General features: G+C 38.8%; 1 protein-coding gene across 3 annotated transcripts in view; it reads right to left on the reverse strand.

Annotated features, from left to right (window-relative positions):
- Positions 1-11,042: 11,042 nt before the first annotated feature.
- Positions 11,043-17,428, reverse strand: part of AADAT (aminoadipate aminotransferase) — a 16,192-nt gene continuing 9,806 nt past the window's right edge. For 2 of the 3 annotated variants that reach the window (XM_009635326.2, XM_035890896.1), the window contains 4 exons: positions 15,374-15,438; positions 13,608-13,714; positions 12,846-12,947; positions 11,043-12,073 (listed from right to left, as the gene is read on the reverse strand). In XM_009635326.2, coding sequence (XP_009633621.1) covers positions 12,032-12,073; positions 12,846-12,947; positions 13,608-13,714; positions 15,374-15,438 — 316 coding nt within the window. In that variant the 3' untranslated portion in view covers positions 11,043-12,031. Of the gene's footprint in view, positions 12,074-12,845; positions 12,948-13,607; positions 13,715-15,373; positions 15,439-16,562; positions 16,721-17,428 lie in introns of those variants that run through there. The other variant, XR_004841519.1, reaches the window with a different exon arrangement.

Raw genomic sequence — 17,428 nt, forward strand, 5'->3', positions numbered from 1 at the left:
CTTCATCTGTCTGTATAAACTCAATAGCAAAGTGGCATAATCTTTGGGCTGGCAACAGTGTTAAGGAACCAATTGTTTTGTAAATGTTGAACCTGCGTCCTGAAATGCATTCTGAATAAAAACCCATGCTGTTAGATATTAACAGATGATGCTTGCCAGAGCTTGGCATCAAAAAGCAAAGACAAGAATTAAAAATCTCCACCTGCTTGTAAAGTCCCTTGAAAAGCTCCTGAAATAAGGTGCTCCCTCAATGCAAAAATTTCAGTGAATAATAAAGGCAATTAATATACAAGTGCAAACCCACCTTCCTTGAATTATAGCTGTTGCAGCAGTTGACCTATTTACCACCTCAAACCAAAGCAAACCAGACCTGTTTTGACAGTGTCTGGTGGAGGAAATAAACTCTTATTTTGCGGATGTCCCGGTTTCGGCTGGGATAGAGTTGATTTCCTTCATAGTAGCTTGCATAGTGCTGTGTTCTGGATTTAGTACTAGAAGAATGTTGATAACACACTGATGTTTTTAGTTGTTGCTAAGTAGTGCTTAGAGTAGACAAGGGCTTCTCAGCAATCAGCTCTTCCAGATGTATAAGAAGTTGGGAGGGGACATAGTCAGGACAGCTGACCCGAACTGACCGAAGGGCCATTCCATACCATATGACATGACCATACCATGTGACATCATGCTCAGTATATAAGCTGGAGGAAGAAGAAGGAAGGGGGGACATTTGGAGTGATGGTGTTTGTCTTCCCAAGTAACCATTACACGTGATGGAGCCCTGCTTTCCTGGAGATGGCTGAGCACCTGCCTGCCCATGGGAAGCAGGGAATGAGTTCCTTGGTTTGCTTTGCTTGCGTGCACAGCTTTTGCTTTCCCCATGAAACTGTCTTTATCTCAACCCATGAGTTTTTCTCACTTTTACTCCTCTGATTCTCTCCCCCATCCCACTGTGGGGGGAGCAAACAAGTGGCTGTGTGGTGCTGAGTTGCCTGCCGGGGTTAAACCACGACAGCAGATAACATTGAGCAAAAAAATAGGGCCCCAGAACACAGTATAAATGCAAACACCTTCTCCTGAATGACATTATCAGATGCATCTGTTCACCCAGGGCTGTTCATATTCAGCAGCACTATGCCCGCTTGGTTCACCTGGTCTAGAGATGCACTCTGAAGGAAAATTATACAGAATAAATAGGATCTGTGCTACCACTGAATACATAACCAGAGAACAACAGTGCTTCAGAATTAAGATACTGTGATAGTTTTCCTAAGATGTGCCTTAATTTGAGAAAATTTGCTCTATAAAATGAGCTACGAAAATAACTTTTGAGTTGTAAAAATTAATTTAAATTAATTAAAGTGAATTGTTCTTTGACAGCATAAATACATGGAGTTATTTTTTCTTATCTGCTGTTTTTTGCAATACCTCTTCAGATCAGACACTTTCTGAAAATTTGAGTTTTCTTCTTACACAGCCAGCAACCAAACTATGTGAAAACAGAATTCTGTATCTGTGATTGCGGTGGGATTGGGCAGATTCAAGACAAAGGAAATCTTGAGCCTGTAATTAAAACATGCAAGACAAAAATTTAAACAGTTTCTTAGAGATAGTGGCAAGCAGTTCCCAATGTAATTTTAATTTTTAAATGACAGGTAATGTTCCAAGCAGAAGATATTTGGAGACTTCCCTATTGGGAAGTTTACATCTAAGTGCATGTTTATTGTTACTTTGTCTTTTATCTAACTAATGCCAGTTTCAGCAGTGGAAGAGGAAAATGTTAGACAGTAATACAAATACATCTCTTGCTTACGTGCCTCAGGAAGCCTCATTTCCATGTCTGAAGAAGTTGGGATAATGGTACCCAAGCAAGAATTATCATTATTACTGCTTAATAATTTGAGTGCTGCTTTGTCAAGCAGTGAACTTGTCTACATTTTGAGTGTAGCAGTTCTGTGGGCTAAGTTCTATCTAAATATTATCACCTGGAGACTTGCTAAAATGTTTTATTGTTCTGCTTCTTCACTGGCATGGTGAATGATACTTTAGTTTGAAACCACTCATTGCTTTCCAGCCCATTTTATCTTTTAAAGTGGACACTTCAAGGCTCTACATATTCATGCTTTTCCAACACAGGAATTGTAGACCATATTCTTAATACTGTAATATTTAACAGAAAAAGCTTTGCTCCTTTAAAATTTCCTTTACTGGCACAATATTTTTTCCACATGTCCTGCCCTTTTGACAGCTCTGTAGCCCTGCTCCTGGTTAATCTCATGCAAGAATGTGGAGCTGGCATGCATAAAAAGGAAGGTGTTTCTTTGTTATTTGCACACTGGTTCTCATCTATGTGAAAGTGCCAGGATGCACTCTGAGGTCTGCATTCGTAGAACTGTGCTGATAATAAGAGCGTTGAGATCAGTTAAAAGGCCCAATTGTATTTTTAATAAATGTCAACTAAGGAGAAAAGTGAACTCTTTAGGCCTGCTATTAGAAGGTACCTTTAATTGCAAAGATGTCTAGTTGAGCGTATGGACTCAACAATGTGACTGGAACAGAGTTATACCTGTGAGAAGAATAATACAGAGGGCTGGGAACCACGGCTGTCTGCACATTGTAGAGTTATTTCCTGGACACTATTCTGGAGCAGCGCTTATCCAGAAGGAAAAAAAGCAGACATATCAGGCCCTCAGCTGCCACTAACAGAAATATTGGTGCCTAAGACAGGAAGGGAAAAATGAAGTTATAAATGAGAGAGTTATATTAACAGAAACCCATCATTTTTATCTGCTTTCATTAACGAAGGAAACAAAAAAGATTGCAGTAATTTCTAAAAACTTCCATTAGGCTGTCACTAATACACATCGCTAACAGAAGATCCAGTGTGATGTGAAGTAAAAAAAATGTACTGTCATGAAAAGAACTATGGAAGGTGAGATTCTTCTCACAGAGCTTTTGATAGCTAAAATATAGTCCTCTAGAATGAAGCGAGTCACTGTCTACAGAAGGAAAAAAGAACCTTAGAAATACGATTCATCTGACAGATTTTAAACCTCAGCTATAGAAAAGATGAATTGCATTGATTGATGTGAATAATTCAGATGCACATATGTACATTGTGGCCTTCATAAATTGGCATTTGTATAGATGGGTTCCTAAAGCAGCACCTAGTAAATAAGCCAGTTTAAAGTGCTTTGTAAATATTAGTAACTTAATTCTCCCTCATAATTACTGTTAATGTATTGATGATTTTTCCCCATTTCCTGCCCTATGCTTCAAATTGAATTGAAATGAAAACACTATAGGACCAGTTCTTGCAACAGCTCTAGTCAGGGAGACGTTTTTAGGAGGTGCCTATGAGGGGATCTATGAATGACAGGCACTGTGATTCAGTGACACCGCTGATGCTTTGCCATGGTGAGACTTCTAGAGCAAATGCTGCTTTAAAATCAGTCTGCTTAAGAATGTGAGAGCCACTATGGCAAGTTAAGAGGCATGTATATGATCCTGTAGTATCCAGCTGCCTCATTTAACACAGAATTACCTTAAATGCATCTCAGTGCTCTGCCCACTTGGCAACACCATTAGTTTTTTTTTCCTTTTGGTACATAACCAACATGTTGTTCCAATGCAGCTATTCATTCCATCCGTATTCAACTGCAGTTAGAAAGGGGAAATAAGGTATTGTATATAGACTCTGCATGATAATGCAGCCACTGGCTTAAGCTGAGCCAAGACTGGAAAAAAATGTGACCTAAAGAAAAGCTTGAACTTAATTAGCAGCAAACTGACTTGGTGCCTGTGCATGAACTGAGGATTATTTCTAAACCTTGTCCCTAGATTTTAATGCTCGCTGTCACTAACTTCCTACACAATAATCTGTTTTGCCTGAATTGTCCTAGCTAAAAACAGAGAGACAAGCTAACATAAACACCTGTACTGCCATTCTAGTTTTAACCAATGGTTTTTAGTCCAGTAATAATGTCTCTGACAGTGGCCAAAGCGAGGGCATAAGAAATGGGGAAGTATTTAGTGATCCTTTGAGCTCCTCCCCCATTCAGGCAATCATTGGATTAGGAACTCCTGATCTGGACCATGTGCATTATTGTGTGTCTTTTATGGTGAATCATTGTGTTTAATCCTTGTTTCAGACCCATTTGTGTATTTGGTCCGCACAAAGTCCAATGTAATGTTATGGTGTGTGTTACATGTTTTCCTGGTATTTTTCCACATCTGCTGATTAAATCCCCCCTGCTTCTTTTGCGATGAGAACAGCGCGCACCCACTCCCTATGTGCTTTGCTTATGCCACTGCTGGTTTTGTAAAGCTGCCTTGCATGCCTTCAGCCTCTTTCCAATCTGCAGTGCCTGGCCCATTTTATACATCTTTAGGAAAGCTGTTTCATATCCCCGTATGCTTTCTAATGCTGTGATGCTGGCTGCACACATAGAACAGTTACGATTTCCTGAATGAAGAGTGCTGCATAAGAGCAAGAGAACAGGTTTTGTTGCAGGTTTCAGTTTTTCACAGGGGCAAAACATTTGTGTAGCTCATTCCTCACCATATAATGTATCTTCTGTGCTTTATGATTCAGTTACTGGTACCAAGCTGTAGCAGCTATTACATTTCAAGTGTGGTGGTAAAGATGTTAGCAAAGCTATTAGAAGAATTCTATTATAGCCTGGGGAAAAAACAGAGTAAGCACTATTTTCAAGGAGATTCTTTGACATGTCAGTAGTTACATAGTCATATACAATTGTTTTGGCCTGACGTTTATCATCCTTAATATATAAATAAATTTTAGAGAAAAAAATATTTTTGTCCCTTGAGAAAGAAAGCCATTTTACAATCAGAAAATGTGGGTAGCACTGTGAATGAATATTAGAAATGTCTCTAACAGAGTAAGTCTGTCTCAGCAATTTATATGTGGCTTTGTGGAAGATTTCTTGTCTGTTACCCCCAGACTTTTCTTACATGCTTTGTTCTACTCTCCTTTTCTCCTCTGCTGTTAGACATTTCTCCAGTGTTATCCTTCTCACTTCATTTGTCCCAAGCATCACCAATACTTTGTTTTGAACAGTGAGAGAAAGGACAGAGCATGCTACTAAGCTGTTTGCAGAGACCTTTCTGACTGTCGTTAGGCCTCAGAGGCAACATGTGGGTGTACATGCAGTCGTGGTGTTGCAACATTTTGTTCAGGAAGCTCACAAGAACATGGCTAAGATTTCCTCTTGCCCTTACAATTCTGAGTCATGAAACTTTTATATGGGTTTTTATTGAAGAGGACATCAAACCCATGTAATAGTCTTAGGAATTTTAGCTCCATTTCAAAAACTAATTTGGTCATTCAGGAGTCTAATTTACAGAAATAACCAGTAGGACTTCACCTTCCTAAATACTTTACTCACTCTGAAAAGCAGTTTTACTTCTAAAAACAGTTAGGGGATTGTAGGAACTTTTTACCCCATCCCACCTTCATGGCTTTGGTACCACAGCTAAGCAATTCCAAATCATTTTTCTGAACACCACTTCTATAAAATAGCCCAAGGCCAGGATGCAAAACAGGCATAGCCAATGGCCTTTTTAGATATAACGCTACTGACATCAGCTGCCTATGTTGTTTACCATAATATAATAAAACAATAATCATAAAAGGCTCAAATGTGGTTTCCTCATTTCTGACACCAGACAGCAAAGGGTGATTTGCCAGTACAGAAACTGTTCCCACTGGTGTATTTCCCACCTGCTTTCTTCCCTACTTCACAAAACCTTCCTGTCTAAAAGGGAAATTTCATGTTTCCCTGCTTAGGACAGGTTTTGAGGAGATTATAGAGACTCTTGAAAACATGTTCATTAGGAGAGCAGCTCCAGACTTCTGAAATATACCCTTTTATTCCCTTATTTTTGGCTTTAGGGAATTAGCTGAATTCATTCAAGTGACATGACTGGAGAGAATGCCATGTAATGAAGGGCTCTTTAATCCGATAGATTATTATGGTGAGATTTCCATCATTCTAAGCCTTAAAACCGAGATAGGATATCTTTGTCAGAGATAATGAAAATGCACGGCCTTCATTATAAAGCTGATGATGATTTCCTCTGGCTTTGAAACCCACAAGTCACTGGGATTCTTGTTCACAGCAAACACCACTTGCAAACATGACCGATGTCCACAGAGTTCAACCACTGAATCATCTGTGCATGTTGCTTTCTAAAAGTCCTCTCTGGACATCTGTTATGTGGGAACTAATTTAACATGTAAGGGTTATCACAGAATTCCTAGGTAGCGAATTAAATGTGGCCATAGATTTCCATTGTAACAGGCTTAATAAAAATACTATTGCTGAGTAACCTAATTGATCCCGAGAGTAAAAATAAGGAGTTCCTAAAGGTATCCAAGTAAAGTGTAAACAGAGTAACAAAAAGTAGGCAGTTTTCTGATAAATATGACTAGTTCCTAATTTATATGACTGGTAATAAGTAACAATAACTAAATAAAAAGAAATAAAAAAGATAAAAAATGGGAAACATTTTATTGTGCCAATCAGGAAGCAAAACCAAATAACACTCTTACTCACTCGGCATAAGTGCTGTTACTTGAAGATAGAGGCAATATTATACTCCCGCTAGTTACCCTTCTGAGGGTAACTAACTTCTCCCCAAAGTCAGTGCTGGTCTCTTATAGTGATGCCGGCTGCTTTAAATGAAAAGTGTTTGGGTCAGACTCGCAACCAGACAGAGATTAATTGTGGATGGGATTATGGGATTATGAGCAGCCTGATCTAGTTAGTGGTGTCTCTGCTCCTGCAGGGGGGGTGGACTAGATGACCTCTAGGGGTCCCTTCCAACCCAAAACATTCTATGATTCTATGATTCTACGATTCTATGTATGATGTGACCTACAACAAATGCAGAGGATAAGGTAATAGCATACTCGGTCATCAAATTAGTAAAAGATAAAAAAAAAAAATCATGGCAATTGTAAGAAAATAATTGGCCTTGGTTATTGAAAAACTGTTACCTGAAGGGCCCGTGGAGGGAAAGATTAGAGATATCAATGAAAAGAGCCAAACAAAGAAATACAGGTGAAAAAAAAAACCACTGAGATGCAAAAATGTGGGTTAAATACTGGAAGTGGAAAAGGGATGGAAAAGTTGAATACTGGATAACGTATCTGTAAGAATCAAGGCTGTTCTCTTTTGGTTTACATTTGTGATAAAGTATTTCCTTTCTCAGGTATTTCTAAAGGGGTTTTTGCTGTTTCCTTTCATGTTTGTGGGATGCCTAAAATGTTTACCGTTCAACTGGCTATGCCCATACTAAGACAGTAAATCTCAGTATTCCTCAGAGATGCAGGAACTAGCTTATTTGCTTATTAAAAATGTCTTCTAAGTTCTTGCAACTGTGTTGAAAATAGTATTTTACATAGTCCACCAAGAAGGCTGAACTGGTGTTTCCATTCCTCCTCTTTATTGTTTTTGGGGAGAGGCAAACAGTGTGAGAGTGTATAAAATTATACATTGTCTAATTGAAAGAGGATTCCATATAAGACAATAAAATAACTTAATCTTGTCAGAAAAGCTTCTTTATCCCACAAAAATGGAAACAGAAGTCATCAGTACAGATGTAACTCCAAAAACTTCTCATGGAATAACTAGGCTAGCTCTAGTGCAACTTTATATATATAGCTAGCAGCAGTATAGGGATTAGGTTGTCCAGTTAAATTTTGTTTAATACTGGCTTTTAGTAGATGCAATTTAAAATTTAATTTAAAGACATTAAAAAAAGTAAAATGTAAAAAAAAAAAAAAAAAGAAATTCAGTGTTTCAAATTGTTCCTGTGTTCTGGTAGCTACAAAGCGGAGGCAAACAAGCCATGTTCATGGTTGCTAAAATCAAACTGTGCTATCAGTTTCATCACAAAAGGTGTTCTACCTTCTGCTAAATTTTCATGGCTAAATAACAATAGAAAAGCTAATGCTGTATCAGTTAAACTGGGTATTCTCTTAGGAGCCAGACTGGATAGGTTTTTCCTGAAGGGTTTTTATATGCCAATAGACTGGCGATAATTCATGCTGATAACACAAGTAAGTGGATTTCTGGATTCAAACGATGTAACAAGCTGAAAAAAGAACAGAAAAGACTGCTCATTTCTGCAAAACCAGTAGTTTGGTTTTATATTCTTGAATTCTGGGTTTACACAGGGGGTTATTTTCTCCTTCCTGAAAGAGACACTGCAGTGGTTGCTCCTCCAGGGTTCTGCTGATGTGGCATCCATTTACATGCTGAAATGTGCTGTGTACAAAAGCTGCGACCTTGTCCTTTCTTTAGTGCTGCACACAGATGCCCTCCCATGTCGTTAGTGGCTGCAGGCTGGTGGCAATGCACACTGCAAAGCTGCAGTTTCTCATCTGCTAATGCACCTGGTTACCAGGAGGGTTTTAGGGCTGGTGTCTCAAGCTGGATCTGGTTAGAAATTCCAGCATGCAATAAGCAGGAGCCAAACTCCTGGGCCAGGCCAATGGCATTCTACCTCTAGTAATGCCTGATTTTTCTGAGGGAAATACAGGGAAATATTTTTAATCTTTTGAACCTTTTAGGGTCAAAGTTCATTATTAGCCAAATGCAGAGAAAGTTCAAAGTTCTATGTAAATCAAGGAACTGAAATACCTTCATGTTAATTTTTTATATTCATATAAAACATTAATATTCATATTCATCAGCAAGCATATTCACTTACTATATCAATCCAGATCTGGTTTAATGTAAGTTGAAAATAAAAAGAAAATACAGTTTTGAAAGTATTCTCCAAATAATGCACAGCTAGTGGGGAATCTTCTAGCAGCAGTCAGATTTGTTAACACATTTCTGGGACATTCATTCTTAAAAAGAATCAGCAAGACCCCTGTCCTTCTTCCATGGTGATATCTGAGCTTTGCAGGGTTACCCAATAGCTTCCACAGCCATGATGAGAAAAGTGAGGCACTGGTATTCCTGGTGGCAATGCCAGAAGAATGAACGTATACGTTTCTCTGTATTCGCAGAGTGCTTTTCGTTCAGGATGATTACAGCTCAAACACTGCAATCGTTCTGTTCCCATCTAAGACACAGCCTACAGTGGGCTGCCCAAAACCTGTTACCAAATAATAAAGAAAACAAGACAGATTAGGGCATGCACCAGTACAGCTCAACGGAGTTCTTTTAAATTATTTGCCCCAGTGTGTCAGTACTGCAGATCTGTAGGCCACCAGGTTTCAAAATACAAGGTTCCACACAGAGCAAATGATTTTTAAAGGATGGAGTTTAAAATGAAACTTGCATTCAGCATTTCAGGGACAATCGTCCAAGACTAAGCCAAGTGTTTTCCACAGAACCCATCAATTCTTGGACACCACCACTGATGCTCATTCAGTAAGTTGAAATAATTCTCCACATGCTCAGAGTTTAATGTAGGAACTGTCATACTGTGTACACACAAACGTTCTCTCTTCTAATGAATTCCCCATAAAAATCTTTTTTTCTCAATTATTCATTAATCACAGCTGTGCTGAAGGGCTCTCATTTGGAAGTAAAGGGGGATGTTTTTCTTTAGATCAATGACCTGTGTGAACCTAAAATTTGTAAATGTATTTTATGCAGAAGTTCAGGAATTATGTTGAAGTTGTTATAGCTAATATTTCCATTCTCCCAGGGAAGAACGGCTCTGCCTTGCTACATCTGTAAAACTCGCAAAGCAGAAGTGGGATGCGTCACACAAGTCTAAATGTGAGGAACACGCGCACATACAATGTGCTGAGATTTACGTCCCCTGTACAGCAGGATTGTTTGGGTCATGTACAGTGGCATTTTTCCAGAATTTCTAGGTGGTTTTTTGTCTGCCAGAAGCCTGAAAATCCAGTGGAACTGAAGTGCAGGTACAAGAGAACGGGCAGGTAATTGCCTACTCAGAAATGAGTCTGGAGACCCAGCCTGCCCGGATCTGCCCACATGTCAGGCAGCTCTCTACAGCGCTGCTGTAAGCTCTTCCATGGTTGCCCAGACCTAAGTAGCTTCAGAGGATGTGCTTACCACACCCAGTCCTCTCCTTCCTCTGCATCCTCCCTTTCCCAATGGTAGACTGTGTCACTCGCATCAGAGGGCTTAAACCCAGCTATGAATGAGAGAGGTTATTTGCTCTTGGGTAGATGGAACGGAAGGGGAAGAACAAACTTTCATTTGCCAAATCATTTCTTTCTGTGTGAACCTGTTGCCCAGCCTTTTTCTTTTGCCTCTAAGTGGCTTCCTCCAGGAACGTTTAATCACAGCGAATGCTCTCTCCCAGGAGACCAGAAACCGTGCTTTAAGAGGTTCAGGGAAACAGTATGTGCATATAAGATTTCACTGCCATTGTTCAATTTGCGTTGTTCAGGATATTAATTTAATTTTAGATGCTTCACCACAGTCAGGGAAAAAACCCAAACTCTCTCTAAATTAAATTAGCTGATAGCAAGAGCATCTAATGTGCAGCAAATGGAACTGCATTTTGCTTACCTTCAACTAAATTAACATTTAGATCTCTGAAAGTTAAGAGGTGTATCATTCAACACATCACCAATATAAAGCTTGCGTGATAATGATATTTTGATTACGTTTTTCTAATTTCGGGTCTGGCTGAATGACAATATGACAAGAGTATTTGACAATTACGACGGTATTTGCCTGAGAACCAAAATCAGTCTTAAGCGACATTCACATTTATTCCTCTGTAAAAATACATTTTAATTAAACAGACACATCAATTCATTCTGTTGTATAAAATGATTTTCTAAATTGAACCCAGGATAAAAATTGCCTTACTGATAGAAAAATCAGAGCTTTCAAAATTTCTACATGTGATTAAGAAACTGAGTTGAAACGTGAAAACCTGCTGTTAAGCAGCACCACTAGTTTATACCCCCCCACCCCGTCAGCAGCATCGAACAGTGTAAAAAGGGACAGGTTTGTCTCCAAAGACAATGTTGATGCAGTTGAGAGCAGCTTTGGGGTGGCGGGCTCGCCCCGTGCTGTCACCCCGTGGGCCCTGGCTGCCCAAGCCCAGCCTGACTCTGCGGTGGGGCTCACCTCATCCATGCACCAGTTTGTCCACTGGCCCGCCAGCGGCAGGCCCACCCCCTCGCGCCCCCAGCACGACGCGCGAGGATCGGAGGGGAACCTGGAGGTGCAGGTTGGGTTGCAGATGAGGTGTGGTGTCCATTCCACTTTGTCCCCTGTTCAGTAACTTACACTCTCCGTTCAAAAACACATTCTGACAACAAAGAGCAGTTCCGTTAGCACATCCATGTGCCTTTGCATACCAGAGATTTTCTAAGACAGATATAGAGTAATAATTCAGAGACTGAAGTGAAAGCCAGCAATCAGAAAACCTTTTAGAAATTAGAGAATGAGCTGCAAACACAGCAGTTTGCGTGGGACCTTAGGCCAAATAGTTTTATTTGTAATCATAGCCTAATTTTGCTGGATCAGTTTCCATTTTTTAACATCCTTACATCAGTTTTATCTGACAAAGCTTTGGTAAAATTAAATACTCATCTTCAAAACCAGATGCCATACAGCAGGACAAGAAGGGAAGTGACACAGAAAACCAATTCCAAAATTCCAGCATAAGGTGTTGGAGGAATGGGTCAGTTGGAATTAAGATCACCTGAGGTGCAACTTTCTACGTAACTGATTTCCCTGTTTCCCAACCCAAATGGAAAACAAAAGGCAGAACAAAAATCAGTTCAAATCTAACAAAACCATGGATTTGACAGAACATTTGGGTTTTGAGTATTTTAAATGTTTCTGAATTGGAACAAATTTAGTAATGCAACATCCTGTCAAAAAAACCTAAGCAAATTGTTTTTCAGTCTTTCATTTTTTGCTTTTTTTAGCTGAAATGATCTAAGGAAACATCCACCGTATTGTGCTTGCTTTTAAAGTGTTCTGTTGAAATCCAAATGTTAATAAATATTTTCTGGAGACAATTTTGATTGCTGCAAGAGCTCTATTTAGCTTTTTCACAAAGCTTCTTTTATAAGGTCAGCCAGTCTCTTGAAGGCCTGCAATGACACAAATATGGTTCAGATTTACATTCCAGCATTACTTAAATAGGGAACACAACAAACCTGTAAAGCTACTAAAACTATCCTAACCATATACAAACTCAGTATTTTATATGGCAAAATTGTGCCAATATTATCTATTTTCCTTTTGTTAACATGTATGGGCTTTGACTGGACAAAGCTTCCACTTCTCTGATAGAAAACAAAAGGCAGAGAAATACATGTACTGGTGTTCACAGGTTATTTGGAGTTCAGCTGCAACTAAACACTTGTACTTTTAATACAAGTAGTGATCCCTGGAAGAGTATCTCTTTTAACTTAAGGTAAGGGCCTAGAGGCTTCAAAGGTGAAAGTAAAGGAAGAACAGCTGAGTGGGGAACCATACAAAAGATATAATATGATTGTCAATAGTATGGTTAGGAATTACTTTTACAAAGAAATGCTAATGTTAAAGCAAATAGCAAAACTTGCTCTGACTTCAGTAAAGCCTTTATGAATAATGTCTGGGAGGATTAAGTGTGAGATTCTACAGGTATGAGATACACAGAAAAATTTTAAGTGGTCCTAAAAATTTGGTATCTTTCAGGTCATTTGGATATGCGTATCTTGCCTAAGAAACAGCTAATACTGCCTCAAAAGTACTGCTTGGCCACCTAAGTACTAAAAAACCTACACTAACATTCAAGAAAACACATAAGAAGTAAAATTAAGGGAGCATTATGATGTGAGAAACTGTCTTGCTAAGAATGCAAAAAAGACTCTCACTTACCAGATCCATCTGGGCTGGAGAAGACAGAGAGAAGGAGGCTCTGACATAAGAACTAGGCTCTGAACTATTGATATTGAATGCTCCTCCAGGAACCAGTAACACCTAGGAAAAATTGATTAGCCACCCAGTAATCACCACTTCTACAGTTTTAAAACACTATGCTAAATTAAATTTGAGAAGGCTCACTGCTAAAACAGTGGTATCGGAACATGTCTTAATATATTTCTTCTCTTCAAAATGAGAAGCCAAAAGTATGCAACCTGGAATCAGACTTTTCATACTAAAATCAAAGGGCTCTTAGGTTTTGGTTACCTAGGCTGGTGGGTTACCAGATCTGGCTTATCATCACAATGTTTAGAAGCATCAGTGAGGTGGATGTAGTTTACTCAGTACACAGTGCTGGCTCTTATAAATTGTAGAAATAAAATCACAATTTCTCTTATTAAAAACACATAGTGGACAGCCATCATTCATATAGGTACCTATATTAATATTATACATTTATGTTGTATACATGGCATTGTACTATATATTATAATGGTTTAAGTAAGCTGATTAAATCAACATCTGAATACAGACATGAAAATATTTCATTTATGAGTCACTATGTGACAATGCCTGACTTGCAGACGCAATGATGGTGTGCAGAAAGTTCCCCTGCTTTTTTATGTGTGTGCGTTTGTGTGGATAGATATGGTAAATTTATTTTATCCTTCCCTCATTTAATTTTGTCATCATAAAACATTAAACCACAGGTCATACTTCTTTCTGCAAAGCTTTTTCCATGATCAGCTGCTGTGTATCAGAAACACCCTTAATTTTGATCCATAAGAACATGCCAGCAGCAGGAGGGTACCATTCTGCCAAGTCTGGAGAGAGAGAAAAGAAGGGAATCAAGACAGAGACTTCTGCCCCACCTTTAACTGACACATCATACATTCAGTGATGTTATAGATCTGTTGCTCCAATGAACTGAAAGGGAATGTGGGCCACTTGCAAAACTGAAAGTAAATCAAATCTGTGTGGGCTTTTTGCACTTGTGCTGGTATCCTCAATATTTTTTGTGAAAGTCATTGCTCTGAATTACAGAAATCCCAAACATTAACAAACTGTATTTGTTGATTACTTCCAGATCAAGTAAACAATCTAATATATTTTTCCTGACGCAGTTTCTCCTAATATCACATTGACTATCCATACAATTTAAAGTGTAGCAAAGTGCTAAACTGCTTTCCTTTAAGTTACATTTATAGATTTTTCCCCAAAAAGGAGAGCTTAGGAGTTATGAGGAAGATGGGAAGGCTTAAAGAGGATTTACGTTTTAAATTATGTATGTGGACTTACGGTATACCTTTTGTTTACCTACAATTCTTTATCTGGTTTTGGACATATTTTTGAAGAAACTATTTATTTGACTTGACATTTTCTCCAGCTCTTCCTTGATGTGTTTAACCATTGCATATCTACAAAATAAAGTTCTGTCTTCCATAATATTATGGCTCCTATTACTAGAAAACATGCAGACCCTATTGGCTAGACATTAGGAAAAACTTCTTCACTGAAAGGGTTGTAAGGCTCTGGAATGGGCTGCCCAGGGAGGTGGTAGAGTCCTCATCCCTGGAGGTATTTAAAAGAAGGATAGATGAGGTACTTAGGGACATGTTTTAGTGGTGGGATGGCAGGGTTAGGTTAAAGGTTGGACTTGATGATCTCAAAGGTCTTTTCCAACCAAAGTGATTCTATGATTCTATGATTCTATGATTCTATATGAGTATATTCCCCCAATACACTTTAAGGTAGTTAAAGAGAGCTGGGAATTGAGACAAAGAGGGCCTACTAGGTCAACAACCCATGGTTGTTCAGAGACATGTAGAAAGAGAAGAAATACTTCATATCTAAAAACCTGGAATTAGCAAGAGTAAGTATATCAATGACTGTGTGGTGCCCAAGTACCCATGTCCCATAGAAGTATCGCCTAAAGTAGGTGGGCAGCTCTTACGCAGTTACTGCTGATTCCTCTTAGACTGACTAAAAGGAGGGAGTCACTACTATAATTGCATTATTGTTGATCAAATTCTTTCTGTGCTCCATGATTAACCACAAAAGGGGACATTTGAAATTGATTTCTGACAAAAAATGATTATCACTACGGCTACACCAATTGTTTATATATTTTTTTAAATTCAGGCCACTAAATCTGGTTACTTCAGAGATGTTAAAGACAGAGACTTTAAACTTAAAAAATATAAGAACATAGTGGAGTGAAATATATGGTCTTTGTGAAACTGCTTTATAAAGTAATGTGGTGAGCTTTTTTCTCATCATCATCTCCTTGTCTCACCCGAAAAGCATGAAAACAGCAGCACTAGATAATTTGTCCTAAGTTTAATATTTAATGTCATTGATTTGCTTACAGTGCTTATCTGTCACTTTGGTCAAGAGATGAGCTTTAGTGATTTTTCTTGAACAAAAAGGTGATAAATAGCCAGAACAAAATCTAAGTAACTAGCTGTGCTGCACTCACTGACCTTTTAACCACTTGTCAGCAGCAATGAGCATTGCATCCCGCTGGATCCTGTAGAACTCCACCACTCTGAAAGTAAATTATCAATTCAAAGTCATGATCCCATGAACTTCAGAGTCCATTTGTTTCCAAAGGCAGAAACAAACCTTTTCTACTTGAACAACCTAAATGCACGTTTAATGGAAATATGAGCATATCCCAGATGGGCACAATACAGTATACTGTGTGTATAAAACTTTGTATATATATCATAGAAGCCTTGAATGTTTCAGCGTGTCTTCAACAAAGCACTGAACAACCAGACAGAGGAAGTGCCTGTGTGGCTGCTTCCTAAGCTTTAAATATGTCATGGAAATACTTTATATATTATATTTACTCTGTCTATTGTATCAGTGGAGACAAGCCCATTAGCAATGTTTACCACACAAAACAGGCATACTGAAGAAAACGAAGGACTTACACATATGCAAAACAATAGACTCAACATTTGTGCATTTGGTTGAATTTGTGTAATAGGTACATGTGGAAATGGTATTTCACAAGGTAAAAAGCAAATCATATGATAAACCTGTCACAGCTATTTGACAGCTTCCCCTTTTCTCAACTTTTGAACCTATCTATCTCCTTCACTGTTTTTGTAAAACTTTGAAATAATACCATCTCTTACTGGGGACAATGACCCTAACCCAAGTTTCAGCATGGACAAATCTTGTGCAGTGGCTTTTGTTGATATGAGACAGCTCTGATTCTGCAACGGAGACACAAGAGAACTGCCTGACACAGAGTTCATAAATCAGATGCAAATGTGTTCCCTTCTCTGTAGAGAATGCACAGTTAGTAATTTGCATAACTTTACATTTAGGGTTTTTTTTTTATGCTCTCTGAACCAATGGCTTTGATTTCTGGGTGTATTTTGTTACACCTCATACCAAAGGCTTCTACAATTTTGGGACTCAGCCTATCCCAATTGCTACATTCTGCATGAAATGGTAAATCTCACTTATGCAGTTTTTACAACATCACAAATTCTGTTGCAAGTTTTTTGCCTTTCTGTAATCATTTTACTTTCATATTGGAATGAAATTGTAAGTGCCAGGGAGACAAGACTCCCACAAAAACATATTTGCTCCAAACAGGCTGGCTCCTACTCCAAAGTGTGATCTCATAAGTCAACCTTGTCCAAATGAAATCACCTGGAAAAGATTGCAGTCAGCTGTTGGGCCTCATCAGTAAGTCACCTGACAACAGAGTCTAGAAGGTTATAAAGGCTTGCAGCTACCCTACTGCAGCATTATTCTCCTTAGTCAAGATGAAGAGCAGCCTTCTGGCTTGAGCAAGGATGCTTTTTGGCCTATAAGAAAAAGGTAAGTGAAGAGATGCATTTAGGATATATTTTTCTAACTGCTGAAAGTTGAGCTGAAGCGTGGCCTAAGTTTCCCTGAAAACCCTATTGTTATGCTCCTATTTCTTAAAACAAGGCAAAGCCAGGACTGGTGTGTCTGCTTTTTTTTTTTCTAAAAAAACCCCACTGGTGTTTACAGTATGGACAACAGGCGGGTAGGGAGGTGCTCAGAGGACAGCAGTGGCTGTTACAGTCAGATATAAGAACTTTTCCATGCTTTGCTCACATTCCTGTTACAGGCCTCTGCAGAGTGTAGCACACTACCCACTGAAGTAGGAAGCTTAGGGTTCTAACTGCATCCAAGTATGGCAACTGAAATGAAGCACGGATACTCAAGAGAAATTATGCTTCTCCAGTGTAATAAATGAAAAACAAATGTGTGTCAGTATGTAAGAAATGCCTTGCTGAGTTAGACCAGCGCACTGTCTCCAAGAGTGGTGACAGAGGCAATGTTTAGGAAGTGTAGGTGAACCTCACTGTTCTCTGTAGTTCTTTCCATCGGTATCCACAATCATTAGATTAAGGATGTTAAGAGGGTGAATTTCTGCTGAGTTAATGAGGCAAGAGCTCCCTTTATAGAAGCTGTGCTGACTCCTTCTCAATAGATTATGTGCTCAGTGATCTTAGCCTTTGTTATAGACCTTCCCACTTCAGCAG

Source organism: Egretta garzetta, unplaced genomic scaffold, assembly GCF_000687185.1.
Source record: "Egretta garzetta isolate BGI_Z169 unplaced genomic scaffold, ASM68718v1 scaffold593, whole genome shotgun sequence".
In the NCBI taxonomy this organism is placed as follows: domain Eukaryota; kingdom Metazoa; phylum Chordata; class Aves; order Pelecaniformes; family Ardeidae; genus Egretta; species Egretta garzetta.